We start from the raw sequence: 20,005 nt of genomic DNA on the forward strand, positions 1-20,005 counted from the left end.
CTGACAACCTAAACACATAATTTCTCTGGTTTTGGCTGTTGCCAGCATGGAAGAATAAAAACTCAAGGACATCTACCTTTATACAATATGGGACCTCTAAGTGAATTGTGACAGGTATCGCTCTAATCAACAATGTTATGGAGGGATTATATTTGAAATACTTTCATTCAGCACCGTCACCAAGCAGTTTTCTGCTTCTAAATCTTCACATAAAAATGCAAAGTTTGTCTAGAGGAAAAATCATGTTTTGTAGTTTTGTAGATCATTTCTCATTTCTAGTAATAATATTACACACAGAACTCACTAATAGTGCTTTGACACATGCACTGCCACCGAGAACTTCTCTAGACATTACTCCAAGGAGGAGCTGTGTGTGAGGACACTAACATGCGGATCACCTGGACCGACATGACACATAAATGACACATGGATGTCAGGCTACAGCAGCATGAGGAAGGGATGATAACATTATCACAAAGGCAGAATCAGAAAATCAGGTTAATTGCCAGGTAGGTTTTTACGTACAAGATATTTGGCTGGGTGTTTGGTGTAGTATACAATAAACATTAGATTAGATTAGATTTACTTTATTTATCCCACAACTGGGAAATTCATTTACCACAGCAGAAAAATAAACAACTATAGAATAAACATCTATGGAAATATACAACAAAAATATACCAAATATACACTAATAAATACAATATACACAATACACACGATATGTACATGAAAAAGTGCAAGTTTGCACATGGTCAGGAAGAGCAGGAGTTGTGGAGTCTGACAGCTGCTGGAATGAAGGACCTGCGGAACCTCTCCTTCTTACAGCGAGGATGTAAAAGTCTGCTGCTGAAGAAGCTACTCAGAGACCCTACAGTGTCATGCAGAGGGTGAGAGTTATTGTTCATGATGGATGTCAGCTTAGCTAACATCCTCTTGTCACCTACTTCCTCAATGGAGTCTAGGGGGCAGCCCAGGACAGAGCTCGCTTTCCGGATCAGTTTGTTGAGCCTCTGCCTATCCCTGTCAGTGCTGCCCCCTCTCCAGCAGACCACAGCGAAGTAGATGGCTGAGGCCACCACAGAGTCATAGAAGGTCCTGAGGAGAGCCCCACACACGCCAAAGGACCTCAGTCTCCTCAGCAGGTGAAGGCGACTCTGACCCTTCTTGTAGAGAGCATGGGAGTTGGTGGACCAGTCCATTTTGTTGTTGAGGTGAACCCCCAGGAACTTGTAGTTCTCCACCACCTCAATGTCCAGTCCCTGGATGTTTACTGGTGTGAAGTGGGATGTTTTCCGCCTGTCTTCCAATCATCTCCTTTGTTTTGCTGGCATTAAGCTGAAGCTGGTTGATCTTGCACCAGGTGACAAAGTCCCTGATGACTGTCCTGTATTCCAGTTCATTTCCCTCTGAAACACACCCAACAATGGCTGTGTCGTCAGAGAACTTCTGGACGTGGCAGTGTGTGGTGTTGTGTGTGAAGTCCGAGGTGTACAGGGTGAAGAGAAAAGGGGAGAGCACCGTACCCTGGGGGGCACCTGTACTGCAGAGCACCACATCAGACACACTGTGACGAAGCCGCACGTACTGTGGTCTGTTGGTGAGGTAGTCATCCATGCAGCCAGGTAATGGTCCACTCCCACACTTTCCAACTTCACTGACAAAAAGTCAAAAAACATGACCCTCACAGTGCTCCCACTGTCCTCCAGGTGTAGCAGTGATCTATGCAGTAGGTAGATCACTGCATCGTCCACCCCAACACTAGGCCGGTAAGCAAACTGCAGGGGGTCCAGCTGTGTGATCACCAGTGGTCTCACATGACTCAGGATGATCCTCTCCAAAGTCTTCATCAGGTGAGAGGTCAAGACAAAAGGCCTGAAATGGTTAGGCTCCTTGGGGCGCTGGGTTTTAGCTACCAGGACCACACAGGAGGTCTTCCACAGGGCCGGTATTTTCTCCAGGCTCAGGCTCAGATTAAACAAGTGCATGAGCACACCACAGAGCTGATCTGCACAAACATCAAACATTCATGCCATTTGAAGTGTTTGTCAGTACGGTTCGTCGTTTGCACTGGCAGACGGGTACTAGCAGTAAGAGGATGAATGCAGGTGGAATGATGCTGCGTTCAAGGCAACCGGAACGATGGAACAAACCGCGTCCTGTATTGATTCAAAACGGTACGCATTATTTAAGTGTAAAAAACGTTACAATTTCGTATTTTACAGGAAAGGTGGCAACCCTAATTACAACATTACATACAACATACAACAGTATTCACACCCTTTCACTTTCCCCACATTTTGTTATGTTACAGCCTTATTCCAAAATGGATTAAATTCCTTTTTTTTTTCTCATCAATCTACACACAATTCCCCATAATGACAAAGCGTAAAAGGTTTTTTAGAAATTTTTGCAAATTTATTAAAAATAAAAAACTGAAATATCGCACGTACATAAGTATTCACACCCTTTACTCAGTACTTTGTTGAGGCACCCTTGGCAGCGATTACAGCCTCAAGTCTTCTTGGGTATGAAGCTACAAGCTTGGCACACCTGTATTTGGGGTATTTCTCCCATTCTTTGCAGATCCTCTCAAGCTCTGTCAGGTTAGACTGGGAGTGTCGCTGCACAGCTATTTTCAGGTCTTTCCAGAGATGTTCAATCGGGTTCAAGTGTGGGCTCTGGCTGGGCCACTCAAGGACATTCACAGACTTGTCCCGAAGTCACTCTTTCGTTGTCTTGGCTGTGTGCTTAGGGTGGTTGCCCTGTTGGAAGGTAAACCTTTGCCCCAGTCTGAGGTCCTGAGCGCTCTGGAGCAGATTTTCATCAGGGATCTCTCTGTACTTTGCGCCGTTCATCTTTCCTTCAATCCTGACTAGTCTCCCAGTTTCTGCCACTGAAAAATATCCCTGCAGCATGATGCTGCCACCACCATGCTTTACCGTAGGGATGGTATTAGCCAGGTGATGAGAGGTGCCTGGTTTCCTCCAGACGTGACACTTGGCATTCAGGCCAAAGAGTTCAATCTTGGTTTCATCAGACCAGAGAATCTTGTTTCTCATGGTCTGAGAGTCCTTTAGGTGCCTTCTGGCAAACTCCAAGTGGGCTGTCATGTGCCTTTTACTGAGTAGAGGCTTCTGTCTGGCCACTCTACCATAAAGGCTTGATTGGTGGAGTGCTGCAGAGATGGTTGTCCTTCTGGAAGTTTCTCCCATCTCCACAGAGGAACGCTGGAGCTCTGTCAGAGTGACCATCGGGTTCTTGGTCACCTCCCTTACCAAGGCCCTTCTCCCCCGATTGCTCAGTTTGGCTGGGCGGCCAGCTGTAGGAAGAGTCCTGGTGGTTCCAAACTTCTTCCATTTAAGAATGATGGAGACCACTGTGCTCTTCGGGACCATCAATGCTGCAGAAATTTTTTTGTACCCTTCCCCAGATCTATGCCTCGATACAATCCTGTCTCTGAGGTCTACAGACAATTCCTTTGACTTCATGGCTTGGTTTCTGCTCTGACATGCACTGTCAACAGTGGGACCTTATATAGACAGGTGTGTGCCTTCCCAAATCATGTCCAATCAATTGAATTTACTACAGGTAGACTCCAATCAAGTTGTAGAAACATCTCAAGGATGATCAGTGGAAACAGGATTCACCTGAGCTCACTTGTGAGTGTCATAGCAAAGGATGTGAATACTTATGTACATGCGATATTTCAGTTTTTTATTTTTAATAAATTTGCAAGAATTTCTAAAAAACCTTTTTTGCTTTGTCATTATGGGGTATTGTGTGTAGATTGATGAGGAAAAAAAGGAAATTAATCCATTTTGGAATAAGGCTGTAACATAACAAAATGTGGGGAAAGTGAAGGGGTGTGAATACTTTCCGGATGCACTGTATCTCTGAAATACAATAGATGGAGGTCTTGATCAAGACATCATCACTGTGGCTCCTTCACATAGCTTACTATTGATAGTGTTAGTTCATTTTTTTTAAAAAAAACATTTTAAACTAAAATTCTGGCCAGGTCAGGCCGAATCTTACACATTACACCTTTAAATCAAACCAGACACAGACAAACTCTTGTTGTGTGAAACGTGTGCAAGTCTGGACAATGTCTGGAGCTGATTCATTGGACATTGTCCATACATGAATACTTCTTATAGGAACTGTACTTTAAAAGCTTACAGTTGTGGTGATACGAGGAGCAATAATAATACAAAATAAGTAAATGAATATCTGCCTGCTGCAAGCCAAACTTGTAATTGCTCTAAAATGGAAGGAAATTCTGAGACTGAAATCTAGTCATTGGATTAGCAAGATGTCTTGTAGCCTGGCATTAGAAAAACTAACCAACATATAAAGAGGCAAAGTTGAACATTTTTACAGATGCCTGTGATGACAGGCATCTGTAAAAATGACAGGCTACCACCTTCATCCCATGGTAACTTGTAATTTGTACTGCCGCAAGGGGATCATGGTTGTGAACAAGGAAAGAGATTAAGATGATAACCAAATGATAAACTTCAGTTTTTTATTGATCTTTAATTAATTAGAGTGCTCCTGATTTCTGAATTATGTATACCTGTGTGTGTGTGCATATACTGTATTTGTATATGTATATATACTGTATATGTATATACATATGTATGTATATACATACAGTAGGTATACTACCTTGTATGTAATTTATTTATTATATTTATTTGTTTTAAATTTTTTATAGTCTATATTCTTTCAACTTATTTTGATTCTTGTCTGTATGTATAACTCAATATTTAGATTTATGGTTTATTAAGTTTTATTTTTAATTTTACAGAGACTGTTGTTTTTTCGGGGTGGGAGGGAGGATCTTAATTAAGGTCTGAATAATGTGTTTATTCTTTAAATTCAAAATGAACAAAAGCCAATAAGGAAAGTATTGGAAAAAAATAATAACAAAAACTTCTTACCAGTGGTGTTAGCTGTGTTTTATATCCAGTCTTCCCTCTCTCCCCCCTCAGGACAGAGAGGTGTGGTTTCAGGTGAAGATCCCTCTGTCTCACAACCTGACTCTCGGCTGTGATCACCATGGTGACGCTGAGGATGACCTGGCGACCGGATCCAACCGGGCATGGAGCTCCTCTCCTGGACATCCCTGCCCTCCTCAGGTCCCTTTCTACTACTTCCCAATAGACCACCAGCAGCCCAAGCAGCCCTGTGGCTGAGAGGACAGGGGCACCTGAAAACCCTCAGTAGCAGCAGCCCCAGCAGCTTCCTACTGTCTTCAGTGGAGAACTGTACTCTGAATGTGTAACCTAAGTTATTACTTCACATCTACATCAACAAATAAATCAATTCATACATTTACAGAATTTGAATGTGTTATTTTTGTTGCCTCTGAACCATTGATTAAAGACATTTTGATTTTCTATGTCATTGATCATTTGTTTCTCAAAACTGATGCTGTTTATGTTTAGTTTAAAGGTCACAAAAGCCTGTAACAGAACATTTAAAACATACACTGAATCTGCAGAGGTTTTATTATTTATATACTTGTCAACAAACCAGCATCTGCAGAGACAAACCATTGTTTCAAAAAACTATTAAAAACACATCACTGGTGCACTGGGTGGCATGTTCCTTTATCACCATGAACACCTACACAGTTTGTTCTGACTCAGTCCCACACATAAAAACTGTCAAAACAGTAGCAAATGTGGATTAATCCGCCCCTGAAAATGACTGAGCTTTAAAACTATGCTTGCGTTTTTAAAGATTTACAGTTGCAATCAAAATTATTCAACCCCCACTGCAAATTAGGTTTATTGGCAAAATGTACAACTAGCAGCTGTTTGCAATAAACAAATCAAACAAAAACAATTTAAATAGCTCAACACAACTAATAATCCAAGTTAATAACTCCAAATTCAACACAAAATGCCACTTTTAATGACTACTGTACTCTACAAATTATTCAACCCCTTCATGACAAGCATCTTTAGTACTTAGTAGGGCATCCTTTTGCTGTTATGACCTGCTGCAAACGTGATGCATAGCTACACACCAGCTTCTGGCAGCGTTCCTGAGGAACCTTAGCCCGAAAAGTTCCAGTTTTGTTTCATCGCTCCACAGAACAGAATCCCAAAACCTCTTTGGCTTATTTATACATTTTTGAGCAAATTGGAGCCGACTTTTCTTGTGCTTTTGGGTCAGTAGTGGTGTACGTCTTTGAGTTCGGGCATGGAGCCCTTCAGCGTTTAGTATGTGCCTTACTGTGGAAACTGAAACCTCAGTGCCTGCTGCCACTAAGTCTTGCTGCAGGTCTTTAGCAGTCAGTTGAGGGTTTTTGACCACCTGCCTCCTCAGGACTCTGGTGGCAGCCGTTGATAGCTTCCTCTTTCTGCCACGTCCAGGTAGTGTAGCCACTGCTTAAACTTTAAACTTGCGAACTATGCTTCCAACTGTATCTCTAGGAACATTCAGTGCCTTTGCTATCTTTTTGTACCCTTTTCCTTGTTTGTGCAAGGCCATTATCTCTTCTCTGAACATTTTGACAATTCTCTTGACTTAGCCATATTTCTAACATCACACACCATCAACAGTCCAGGTATTTGAAGTGTTCTATCTCAAACACACCTGATGCAACTAATGAAGTGCTTGAGACCACACCTGATTTGCAAATATGTGCTCTTATGAGGAATTCTACTCAGGGGGTTGGATATTTTTGAGACTGCAGTAGTCATTGAAAGTAGGATTTAGTGTTGAATTTTGATAAAATCCTTGTAATATTAGTTTTATTTAACTATTTAAACTCTTCTTGTGTAATTTGTTTATTGCAAACACCTGAAAATTTTTAAATTTTGCCAATAAACCTAAAATGCAATGGGGGTTGAATAATTTTGATTGCAACTGTACATCTTCCATAGGAACCAATGGGCTCAGAGCTGGGAGCTGCAGAAAGAGGAGGGAAAGCAGGAAGCATTGAGACACAAAGTAACGCGTTGTTGGTTTGGCTTTTTTGGCAATAAAGTACAGAAAATCCTCAGACTGATGGTCTAATAAAGTTTTGAGTGAATGTGAAGATGGTGTGAAAAGAGAGAAAGGTGAAATGTTGATTGTGTGAAGTGTCAGGCTGCTTCATGTTTCCTGCACCTGGCTCTGTAAAGTTGCACACACCCATTTAAGTGTACTGGCAGAACATTATGATGTCACAGTGAAGTCGACCTATAACCTTATGAACATAAAATGTCATCACATAATTATTTAATCTTATTTGACAGTGTGGAATTTTGTCATTATTATCCTATGAATTCTTGAGTTATGGAGACATGAAAATGACTGTTGCCTTGTTGGTCAACAGACTCATTTGTCTGTGGTACTCCATCCAAATCACTTACTCTTTCTCCTCCTTCCAAAACACACTGGTAATCACATAGTCAGTGTATTCAGCATGAACAGAAGAAAGAGGAAGCAGGTATAAAACGAGCACACACTCAGAAAGGAGACTGTGCAGGTTGACAAGAGACTGTGCTGCGGCCATTACACCAGCGGATTTCATGCCGTATTCTGATCGGTTGGTTCGAAATGATGGGTTTGTAGCAGCAGTCACATTGTGTTACTACATTGTCCATCAGCAAAGACCCACCCCTTTGAAACAATAACCAAAGACACATGTAGATAGACAGGTCGACTGGTTCACATTTTATTGACATGATACATTTAGTTTTTAAACCCTCCTGCTCCCAGAAAACCAGAAGTACTGACAGAACAATGAGAAAGCACTAAAAACAGATTCAGACCACTAGCTAGAGTAGCCAACAAAAACATAATAAAAAAAAAAAAAAATCAGAGGTGAGAGGGACTAATGTTGGGTTTTGGAAAAAAGCAAGAGACATAGAGAGAGACTGATTTACAGAGAGAGAGAGAGAGAAGTGTTGGTCAGGGTGTAAAGTAACAGCAAATGATGAGCTGAGTGTCTCTGGACACTGGGATCTAATTTTCTGTGTGTGTGTGTGTGTGTGTGTGTGTGTGTGTGTGTGTGTGGCCTTTCACCAAGTGATATAAATAAAATTCTCAACATCTCTGCCTACGTCTGTGTGTGTGTGAGAATACAGCCAACAGCGTTCTCATTACAGTCTTGTGTGCATCTCTGTATCTCTGTACTCCCACCTCACTGTGTGTCTGTTTGAGACTGTCTACAAATGTGTCTCTCCTTCGGTCAGTCCGTATCTCAGTGCTCGAGGCGTCCCAGGAACCTCAGGTTGAGGATCTTCAGCTGGTCATCCAGCTCCATGCGAACGATGCCGTCATCTCCGTCGATGCTCAAAAGGATCCCTGTTGCCTCACGGTCCTCTCCCAGAATCACCTTTACCTGGACAGGTGGGAGCAGTGAACACGATTTTAACAACACAGTTTATATACCAGATGATCACATCAGCCTCTGGGTTCAAACTGACAGAAAACAACAACAACAACGGCTTCTGATAGCCGGTTCCATTTTGAATACAGTTTCACAGTTTCGGTTTCAACAAACAGCGCTGACCCTTGACTGAGTAACACACGCCTGCTGGTTAGGGTTGCATGATTTTAAACATAATCTGATCGTCCCATCATCACCTTCTGAATTGCCGATTGCCTGTATTATCAGGGTGGGAGGTTGTGCCAGACTACACTGCTGTTCAGACAAGAAGCGCATTTCTCTCATGTAGAGTTGATCTTTATAAAATACTGATGAATTAATGACTTTATAACGTAGCTTTTCATGTGTATATGGGGTTGTCGCTCCTTTTGCGACCCAATGTTGAATGAAAAGATGTTTTCTGTCTTTTCATCTTTACTACTTAACCATTTAATTCACTGAGCAGCTCAGAGGCTACTGGCAGCTACCGCCATCTTTTAAGGGGGACTGTTTTCTTGCGTGTTACTCAATGTATTATTGACGTTTGGAAATCAATCAATACACCTTAAATGTCAATATGACAACTTTGACCATTTAATTTATTTCATTTGTCACACTTAAACACAACAAGCAGCTTCATTACAATCAGCTCATCGGAGTGTGTGTGCACATGCTGCAATCATGGTTATATGGGGTTGTATACGTGAAATTGTGGCAGGCAAGTTTAATATTAATTTAATACTACAAATAATAAGTTACTATATTAATGGGAAAACAAGTCAAATATTGTCTTGACATTTGCAAAGACATGAGAAACCGGCAATAGTTCTAATGATCGGCGATCATCGAGATCATCGTCCATCAGCACAACCCTACTGTAATGGTCTGTGCTTTGTGCTGTAAAACATCAGCAGTTAACTTAGATTATGTTCACTGGATGATAAAGTAGAATCAATATTATTTTCACTGTGTTTTTTTACTTTACACCGATTTTCAGCAAAAAGGAAAATGAGTGAGGACGCAGTTATTGAAGGGCATAGAGCAGTGATAAAATACATGGTCAAAGACCTACAACTTTGTGTGAGCAATGTTTTGTTGTGTTCCTATCTTGGTAATCATCTCATGAGCCTTTGGGTGGAGGATTAAGATTTCCCTTCATTGAAAAAGGGGTCTAGACCGAGCAAGGATATGATCATATCATGTAATTATCTCACCAAACTCTGTTGTGAAATCTAATGATCTAAAGATTATTTTAATTGAAAATTTATAATATGAGCTATTGAAGATTTTGTCTCAACAGTGGGACATTTAGGCAACTCTTTATTTACCACACTGTGTTATGTTATTCATCACTATTTAAAGAATAAACTGATTTCAATTTCCATGAAAGTAATAACACATCGTTGTTATTTTACAGCCGTTCAGAGGAAAACTAATTAGCAACAGTTACCTTGTTGTTCTTGGTGGGAGTGACGGGCTCCAGGTGATCACTGCTGATACTGACCACCTTCTCTGACTCCTGCATGAACACTGAACACATCCCTCCCTGTGCACAAACAGAGAGAGAGAGAGAGAGAGAGAGAGCGAAAGAGAGAGAGAGAGAAAATTATTTAGCACATTTACTGATGTGACTTTATTATGTGACCAGCTGCACAAAAAGCAAAACTATTATTCAAAACACCAAGTTTTTCAGGCTGATTTCAATATTTATATATATTAAACTAATTACAGTATACAGCATAAAAGTACACCTTCTCTCATACCTAACAGATTCAGTGCTTTCTCTTTTTAAAACATTTTTATCATCTCTAACTTTACTTTTTAAACATCTTTTGAACACAACAATAAATTGTAAGGTCTTTTTGTGCAATGTTACTTCAGTCAAATAATTATTGAACGCATCTAAGTAAGTCGGACACCAAACAAATTCTTCACTGCGCACCATTCTGAGTGCTGCTTTTCATATCACTGTCTCAACATCATGTGTAAATCCTTTCCATTTATGCTCTTGGCAAAAAATGATTTTGCCCTCAGGGGCAAGGAAGGACTGAGTGAATCAGAGTGCTGCACACAGCTCTACAAATAAGTAACGGCACAAATTGGACACACAATATGCCACAAAGAAGCTCCGACCTTCTGAGGCTGTATTCTGATGTTCCACCTGACTTATCCAAACATCCGGAGCTCATTTGCAGCTCACACCGCTTGTGCATAACACACTTTCTGGTGCATCAAGATAAAAATGTGCCAGCAATGCACCTGACCACACCTCACCTCATTTTAAGACCCAGTGTATTTGGTATTTAAGTAATGTGGGTGCTGGACGGGAAGAGTCGGTCTGAAACTAGCAAAGACACTTACGTTTTGTGCCAGGTGTAAAACAGGGCCCTGTATCTTTGATATGCATAGGTGGTTGATGCGGGCATGCACTGTAGAAAATAAACATAGATCGTACTTCCTCTGTTCTCTGCTAGCCCCACTCTCCTCGCTCACTGTAGCTACTAAAATTTGATCCATTTTAACCCTAACCCTGAGTTTAGCAAATCAGATGTTTAGGGTTATTTTTTAAGTTTATTTTTTTCTCACCCTGGAGTTTCCATATTGACCTCAAGGAGGTGATCGTCCTGGAGTGGAACAGAATAGACTGGATGATATGTTGTGAACCTGATGCCAAGAAGGGTCAGTGCAGTACTTCAAAGTAAAGGAGGGCATACTAAGTACTAAAATATTACATAGTTGGACTGAATGAAGGGTGTACACATTTTTGCAACCCTAGATTTAAGCAGCTGCCCAATTTACTTATTTCATAGATATTGATGATTGTTATTATATATATATATATATATATATGTATATATATATATATATATATAATAACAACAGAACACATATATATGTTATATGTATAATAAATTTCCTTTTTGTCACCTTCTTATGAATTGGAATGTTGATTATTTAGGTAAAAAATTGTCCTTTATGTTCAGAGGGGGTGTACTCATTTATGCTGTGTATTGTATATATATATATATTTAATACAAATAAAATCTGACAACGATCTCCAATCAATACTCATGTTTTAACAAACACATAAAAATTAACAGTTTTAAAAGGGGACATAATAACAGTGAGATCAACAGTAAGTGAAAATCATAGACAGAAAGTTCATCTGAACTATATTGATAAGTGATTAATTGATGCTAAAACGTCTCTGATTTGAGCTCCTCGCTGCTTTTCTGTCTCATAAGACAGTAAATTCAATATCTGAGGGTTTTTGATAGAAGGCAACACAGTGGGCTCCAGGAGGCTGCGACAGACGTTCTTCGCAGTTTTTAATATTTATAGACAAATGGATTAATCAGGAGGATAATAGTCGGATTAATTAATAATGAGGGAGGATGAAGAATAAGCTGCACTTGTTCTTCATGTTTTGAGAGGAGAAAAAGCTTCAGTGAGAGTGAGACAGTGACAGATGAAACAGGAAGACAGTGTCTCCATCCACAGGTCACAGGAGTCAATGATGGTCTGATGAGGGTGATGAAGATGATGTGAAACAAATGCTGTGATCTTCGCAGTCACCTCATCGAAACCAGTTCAACACCTATGTGACAGTTTGGAGCGACGTGTTAAGACAGCGCTCTCCAACACATGAGGGAATATCTTCATGAAAAATGGTGTTGATTCTCCAGGCTCCAGGAGAATCAATGAATCAAAGCCAGGAAGCAGTGCAGCCTCACTAAGACATTTTATGTTGGTTTTTCCAATTTCTCAACTGCCTCTATTTTGTTGTTGGACGACCAGTATCTCTGAGAAACTCTCCGAACAGAACTAATCAATCTTTTTCCAAAATCAGGTGTTGGAAAAGTGGGAGTCGTCTTATTGTCAAGTCAATCAAATGTTGACTGACGCTGAGATAAGCTTTTGGAGGTAAGAGTCGGCTGAGCTCTCATCCTTTAGCCGGACCTGAAGCAGAACCAGTATAAACTGAAGTTTGTGTGTATGGGAGATGTTCTGATTCACTGAGCAATAACATCTGTTGCAACACTGCAACACATCACACTGACAGTGAGGAGAAAAATCCACACAAAAAGGTCTCATATTATATTGACATATTTCTGATCATCGTCTGAGCTGCTGTGGCTGCTTCCATCTGGTGATGATTAGCTTTATTATTAGCCATTACTGTTCAACACAGTTTTAACTTCTACAGAGTTACAACCCATCTGACACGTTTCTTTTAAAGTGGGTTTTAAATAATCTTCCTGGATTGAAATTTAATCTAGAAATTTTCCTTTCTGCTATTATATCTCAGATTAATATTTTGACAGATATATCTTCAGCTCAGTTCAGTTAAACTGCAGCCAAACCTAAACATCAATCAACCAACATATAATGTAAATGCTTATCAGATTACCATGAGCCAAATAGTCATTTTGTTTGGCACAGCCTTTCAGCAACACAAATGGAGCCATTTTTCAGTTTATAACTCACTTGGTCTTATTCCATATGAAGCTTTACTTAACCAACATATTTCAGCCAGTTTCCTTCTTCCCTCACTAAAACCGATGTCTCACACTGAGAAGGTACTGAGGGAGGTGAGGGTCACAGGTGCTTGTAACTGCTCTGAAGGTTGTTTTTATTTATTGTATCCTGCTGTAACATCTTTCAGAACAGTGTGAACACAACTGTCACCTGTCCAGCATTTAGCAGTTAAACTACAAACACTGTGCTCGGTGATGAAAGAGTGAGCAGCAACCTTGAGATAAGTTTTAAAAACACACAATCACAGATCGAAGTCTCCGATACTGACAGAAGCACCAAACAAAAGGTATTGGAAGGCCGAAAAAAATCTGCTGAGGAGCTGTCACTGCCTATTGCCATGTTTTGACTGGCACAACAAACCCACATTGCCTTTCGCGCATGTGTCTGGGAGACTGTTGCTGGTTGATGTCTACAGGACCTAATGGGAGTTAAGCCATAGTTAACCATAGTAATTAAGCACGCTTATAGTCATTTAAAATTTAAATGGTAATACTAACCGTCTGGCATTTTTACAGTAATTTAGCGTGAAACCAGTCACTGTTTCATGTCTAAATTCAGTTACATCTAAACAAAGACTCCTGCCGTCTCCACACTTGTACTGATGTCAGGACATTCACTGATGCAGGGTTTTGGAGGTTCCTGGCCAAGAACAGAACATGTCTACCTCCTCTCTGGTCAGCAAACAGAAACATCTGGGTCTCAAGAATCTATGCTGTTGCCTGCCTCAAGCTGTTGCCTGCCTGCCTCAAACAGATACAGTGGCAAGAAAAAGTAAGTGAACCCTAAATAGTACATTTAAAGGAACTATTTAGAATAGACGAGTGTCTCTGACCCATGAAAAGAATACCAGCACAACAACTGTGTTTTTTCTTTCATAAGAAGGGGTTTATTTTTACATGTGCAGAACCAGCATAATAGTCTAGATCTCCCGTGTTGGAAAATATTTTATAACTTAAAATAAATAGCAAACAGTAGCTAGACTTTCAAATGAATAAACAGTTTATTCCTTACAGCGCCGAGAGCGCTGTAAGGAAAACCCCCTCCTTCTCCCCTACTCTTGGCAAATTAATGATCAAAACAGCTAAGAGGTGAACAATACTAAACTACTGGTTTTTGCTCAGAAATAGCAACATACCGAATACCGATGTCCCAGGAATGCAGAGATAGCGTCTGCCAGAGTTGCCAGCCTCGGGAAGCACATCTGAGATTAGTATCCAATGAGGGGGGGATTGTCTCTAATATATATAGGCCTATATTTTTTATTTGTTTAACTGAGTATTAATTGGTCAAAATTTTTATTGGCGATTAACCGTTAAATGGTAAATTATTAACATCGCTATTCAGGAATGCATCAATATTTTTTTTTGGAGAGAAACAGCTTCCTCTGGACTCCAGGTTTATAACTCCTGGATCCAGGTAGCTTCTGTTGATGGCATTAGCTCAGGGCTTCACATACTTTTCAGCCTACACTGTGATAGTTTGAGTTATGTTTTCGATATGGACAAGAATAATATAGGGATGATGTTAGTTAAAACAGATTGTGTTTGTTCATAATTATAACTTTGATGAAGATCAGACCATATTTAAATACAAATTTATACATAAATGGAGGTAATTACAAAGGGTTCACTTACTCTTTCTTACCACTGTAAGTACCTGGCCATGTATAAACCCTGATTGGATGATATAGTGGATTTATTGAGACTGTTAATCTGCTTGTGTTTGTGTGCGTTTGTTACCGTGATGCTCCTGATGACCCCGGTCTGTCCCATCAGGTCCATGAAGGAGTCCTTCACTCGGACCAAGATGTCGGTGGTCACCCAGTCGCTGCTGCCCTGTTCAATGTTGGAGCCCGGGGTGTGAGGGTTGTAGCCTCCAGGAGAGGGTGCTCCGGGCGTCATGGGACTGTATCCCACAGGACTCGGGCTAGGACTGGCCTGTGGAGATGGCAGAAGGGACTTAGTGGAAATCTCTACTGCCTTTGGCCTCCACCATTACGTTTTTTCTGAGGCATCTATCCCTTCATAATCTCTGGTTATATTTTACCATGACTTCTTCTTGGCAGAGCATGAATTTGGTATGGGACTGTGATGTGATGAGGTACTTGAACTTGACAGAAGTTAAGTTCACTGGAACAGTCAAAAAAACACTTTTGTTTGTTTGATTTATAATCAGTTACTAATGGAAATGTAAGGATATTTACTGTAACACAAGATGTGTCGCTTAGACATTTTTTCTTTTTATTATTTAAGATTTTATCCATAACACATATAACAAAAAGATATGACAGAAAATAAAAGGCAGTGAATCACTCATCAACTCACATACACAGTGCCATTAATGCCAGAAATAACGACACTACTCTGCATTATACGGTGGACCTGAGAGCTCAATGCACTGCAACTTAAGAAAACACATGCAAAAGAAAAAAACACAAACAAATTCAGACTAAAATCACATCCTCATGGTTGTCTGCCTCCTCCACTCAGAGTGGTTCAAGGTTACATCCTTGTTTATCTAGAGTCACAGAAAATATGAACCATTTGTTTGAAATTTTGTCATAATTGCTGTGAAGTCTTGAGTAACGGCTAAAAAGGGTTTTGTGAGGTCACACTGACGTTGACCTTTGACCACCAAAATCTAATCAGTTCATCCTTGAGTCCAAGTGAATGTTTGTACCAATTTGTAGAAATTACCTCTTCCTTACAGAGATATTGCTTTCGCAAGGCCAAAATCATGTTTTGTGAGGTCACCGTGACCTTGACCTTTGAACTTCGACCTTTAGCCACTGAATTCAAATCAGTTCGTCCTTGAGTCCAGGTGAACATTTTACCAAATTTATAGAAATTCCCTCAAGGCGACACAGAGATATTACGTTAACGAGGCCAAAACCGTGTTTTGTGAGATCACCGTTACCTTGACCATTGACCCCCAAAATCTAATCAGTTCATCCTCAAGTCCTAGTGAATGTTTGTGCCAAAGTGACGAGGGCGTTACTAAGAAAACGTGTCCACGAAAATGGGACGGACGGACAACCCAAAAACTATATGCCTCCGGCTCTGACTGTTGCCGGCGCGGAGACATAAAAACATCTTCATCAGTTTGACAATGTGTGCTGCAAATACTCACAACACAACCAGTGCTTCCAGGGGGTCACTAAAAAGTGATGAACCCAGAGGCAGCACTTGTTACTTTCTGGCTTTTGAATTTAAAAGGAATGAACAATAAGTTTGTCCCAGTGCATCACTTTTTAGTGTCCCCTGGAAACACTTGTGTTACAGGGCCAGGAATTTTGTCATTTTAGGGGTGCCTTCGGTGACTCAAAAATTTTTAGCGCAGTAAGGCCATTGAGTGATTTGATGCATACAAATAAATAACTTAAGTTTCTAATAAGAAAAAACAAGAAAACAACACAAATAACATGAAAAATTATAAAATTATTCACTTTTTAATATAAATAAAACTGTTTCCATTATCATTATATATTTACCAGACTCTATAAATATGTAAATATATTTAATTTCAGAGAAAAGTATCACTTTCAGCAGATGAATTTAAGAACAGTCTTCAAGTATCAAACTCACATAAATCATTTTCACAGTAAAGCTATTAAAAGTTAAATATTGTATCTATAATTTCTGCCATTATCGTGGGTGTGAGCATGTCCTGCTGACAAGGACTGGAACTTGTCCTTGACTCAGCTTCTACTGTTCTGAGATCAGTTATGATATTGCAGCATTATACGCTGACATGTGTGGAAACTAAACTTGCACATTAAGAGGCAGCAGCAGCAAATAATTGACTAAACACTAATTTATCATCTCTGTGGGAGATCTGCTATAAGTTTGAGAAGTTTGAGATAGAATATTGATAGAGGAGTAGAGCAGCTACACATATACAGCAATCTGATATTCTGTATGTAGTAAGGTAACATTACAATTACTGGTCAATATATCGGTCAAGCTCTGACTGTGGTGGAATTCATCACCCTGCTCTGTATCAGCTTTTAATACACTACCTAAATTTACAGATTTGAGTTGAACAAACTGAAGAAATGTGGTGAAAAACAACGCATGCATGTGTTTTGGTAAAGCACGAGGAAACATGTAAGTCATGACAATTCAGGTCGAACCTTGAGACTTTTTTCTCAGATTATTCGCATCACATTTAAACACACACAACCATCACCTACCTGGTACGCCATGGGGGAGGGCGTTGGATGGTAGCTGGCTGGAGAGTGCGTGTTCTGGTAGCCGACTGGTGAGGGCGCCACCTGGTGGTAGCTCTGAGGACTTGGACTGGGCTGATAGGAGCCCTGAGGGGATGGGGCTGCATAGGGAGAATACTGCTCTGTGTTATACCTGCACATAAACACACACAGAAGTATAGGCAGGTCAGACTGAGTCTCCTACTTGATGGACTGAGCCTCTGGGGCCCTGTTCAGCCCTGGTATTAACATGCGTCTTCAGTGATCCGATCACAAGTGGTCAGCTATAACTACATCATTGCACACCTGGCTTTCAAATCCATTGACCACTTGTGATCGGATCTCACTTCCTGCTTTATACGCATATAAACTGGTATGTATTGTTGTTTTTAGTCAATCGACAGATGGGTCTGTTGTCAATGTGCTTGTGTGTGTGAGTGAGAATTAAAGAGAGTGAGCGAGAGAGAGAGCAAGAGAGAGAGTGAGCGAGGCACAGACGGGTTATGCGAATCAATGCGCTGTGCACAGCTCTTACAATAAAAATACATTTGATCCATTTGAAATGGTAAAATATTTTGTTTCATTATAAACTGTGCTTGGACTAATCAGACAGAGGACGTCAGTGGAATAGTTGGTCCTTCAATGTGGCCAGGATGCATTTGCGTTCACACTGCTGAAAGAACAGGGCCACATGTGGTCCAGACCAACTCTGAATGTGGTCTGAGTGATCATTACTCAATGCATTCACACCTGTATTTAGAACTGAGCACTTGTGATCGGATTACCCGAGACTAATGTTAATACCAGGTATGACACAGCCTGGGATTGTCAAGTTCAAACTCTTTTGTTTGAGGAAAGTGAAAATTCTCTTGCACAATGTGAACTGGGTATTTATGCTCATTCCAAATATCCATCCATCTAACTGAATCTAAACAGTGAGCTGCCAGGAGCTGATGCAGCCGACAGACTTTAACATGTTGAATTTTAAACATTTTTGTGCCAAAATAGGAGAAAATTGTGTTTGCCTGCTCTTTGAGTGACCCAACACAACACTTAAAAATATTTATATCAACTCTGTGCATGTGGTTTCATATTTGTGGTCAACTGTGTGTGTGGGTGGGTTAATACTCACATAGCAGGCGTGCCGGGTGTCTGAGGGTTGTACTGAGGGTTGACCTGTGGAGAGGGAACTTCTGGATAACCCGGGGTCTGGGGGTTGGGGGTTCCCCCATATCCCTGAGGGGACGGGGAGGGCTCATCATCGTAGCCAAAGTCATACTCTTCCTCATTTCTGCAAAGAGGAGACAGAATTTCAATAAGATTAAATAATAAAGGAAATAAAACTGAAATTTTGTTTTAAATTAACACATTAATACTGTGTGTTACCTAGATGGTGTGTTGGGGTTGTTGGGGTCCCAGGCTCCACTCTGACCCGGCGTCCTGCTCCCATCATGCAGTGGGGTCTGAGAGCCATAATGAGGCGTACGGCTTCCTGTTCATTCACGCACAACCACACAGTCACAACAGTTTGAAAGGTCTTTTACATTAAGCAGTCTTTGCTGCATCTTATGTATGAAAGTTGATATTAAGTTAATAACTGTTAAACTCACTGTGAGTAATATAATCAATAGATAAATAATTTATGAAAATAATCATTAGTTACTCCTGGCATGAATGTGAGAGGCAATGAATAAACCAGAGGAGATGCTTCATCACTGTGGTCACTTGAGGTAGCTTGACCTCTGCTTGCACTGCAGCTTCTCCTCTGAATGGATGTTTCCAATGTGGCTTCATTTGCTTGATACAAGCCAGTAAATTAAATCATTCAAAGCACAAACTACTTGTGTTCATTCACCTGCTGCTTAATGCTATGCTAATTACAACCTGCTACATCCATGTATCCATGTCTATGTAAACCTACTGTCACCGTAGGAACAGTGGTTACATAACCTTAGAAACAAGCAGCTTGTGCATCAAATGTGCGATCTGGTACTGGAACAAAAAAAAAAAAAAAAAAAAAAAACCGATCTGAAAAGAAAACATGAGTCGGATCTATCTGACAGTGTCTCACCATCATGAAGTGGTGTCTGAGAGCCATACATGGGCGTTCTGGAGCCGGTTCCGTACATGGGAGTCTGGGGGCCGTACATCGGAGTACGTCCGTGGGTGGAGGTCATTCCACCGTGTCTCTTTGCTCCCCTGGAAAGGAGGAAGAGAAAGGTGGAGGTGGGAAACCAATAGACACTCATCATCATCATATACTGGGTTTTATCAGAGAGACTGACAGCAGGGAGAGCTGTTACTATAGTTACAATGTGATTCCACTGAAAGTTTGTGTACTGTATAACACTAAGTTATTGAAAATGACTAATAGAGGTAAAGAAACACACTGTAGACACAGAGGAGGGGGACATTAAAGCAGCTTCAGTAAGTCATTAGTAAGTTCAGACCCTTTTTTCACATTTTGTTACATTGCAGCTTTATGCTAAAATGGAACAGATATATTATATTCCTCATCAATCTACAATCTCAGTAACTCATATAGACAAAGAAACAACAGGGTTTAGAGGGTTTCGCCACACAGTCCACTGTTCTCTTGGGAACCTTCAATGCGGCAGATTATTTTTGTATCCTTCACCAGATGTGAGCCTCAATACAATCCTGTCTATGAGCTCTGCAGGCAGTTCCTGGTTTTTGCTCTGATTCATTATCAGGTGTGAAACCTTATATAGACAGTTGTGTCCAATCAGCTGAATTTACCACAGTTGGACTCCAATCAAGGTGTACAAACATCTCAGACACAATGAGGAACCGGAGCTAAATTTCAAGTGTCATAGCAAAGTGACTGATGTTCATTCTTTCTGAAACAATCTACAGCAGTAACA

The 20,005-nt window shown here is 40.5% G+C and overlaps 2 protein-coding genes across 5 annotated transcripts in view; one reads left to right on the forward strand and one right to left on the reverse strand.

Moving 5' to 3' along the window:
• rnaset2l (ribonuclease T2, like) overlaps positions 1-5,426 on the forward strand; it is a 28,234-nt gene extending 22,808 nt beyond the window's left edge. The window contains exon 8 of one of the 2 annotated variants that reach the window (XM_056373177.1): positions 4,998-5,426. In XM_056373177.1, the coding sequence (XP_056229152.1) occupies positions 4,998-5,201 (204 nt within the window). In that variant the 3' untranslated portion in view covers positions 5,202-5,426. The remainder of the gene's footprint in view (positions 1-4,997) is intronic. The other variant, XM_056373178.1, reaches the window with a different exon arrangement.
• A 2,228-nt stretch (positions 5,427-7,654) lies between these two features.
• Positions 7,655-20,005, reverse strand: part of supt5h (SPT5 homolog, DSIF elongation factor subunit) — a 35,024-nt gene continuing 22,673 nt past the window's right edge. For all 3 annotated transcript variants that reach the window (XM_056373582.1, XM_056373580.1, XM_056373581.1), the window contains 7 exons: positions 19,192-19,319; positions 18,507-18,612; positions 18,253-18,411; positions 17,106-17,274; positions 14,653-14,850; positions 9,825-9,920; positions 7,655-8,347 (listed from right to left, as the gene is read on the reverse strand). In XM_056373582.1, coding sequence (XP_056229557.1) covers positions 8,207-8,347; positions 9,825-9,920; positions 14,653-14,850; positions 17,106-17,274; positions 18,253-18,411; positions 18,507-18,612; positions 19,192-19,319 — 997 coding nt within the window. In that variant the 3' untranslated portion in view covers positions 7,655-8,206. The remainder of the gene's footprint in view (positions 8,348-9,824; positions 9,921-14,652; positions 14,851-17,105; positions 17,275-18,252; positions 18,412-18,506; positions 18,613-19,191; positions 19,320-20,005) is intronic.

Source organism: Seriola aureovittata, chromosome 4 (assembly GCF_021018895.1).
Source record: "Seriola aureovittata isolate HTS-2021-v1 ecotype China chromosome 4, ASM2101889v1, whole genome shotgun sequence".
In the NCBI taxonomy this organism is placed as follows: Eukaryota; Metazoa; Chordata; class Actinopteri; order Carangiformes; family Carangidae; genus Seriola; species Seriola aureovittata.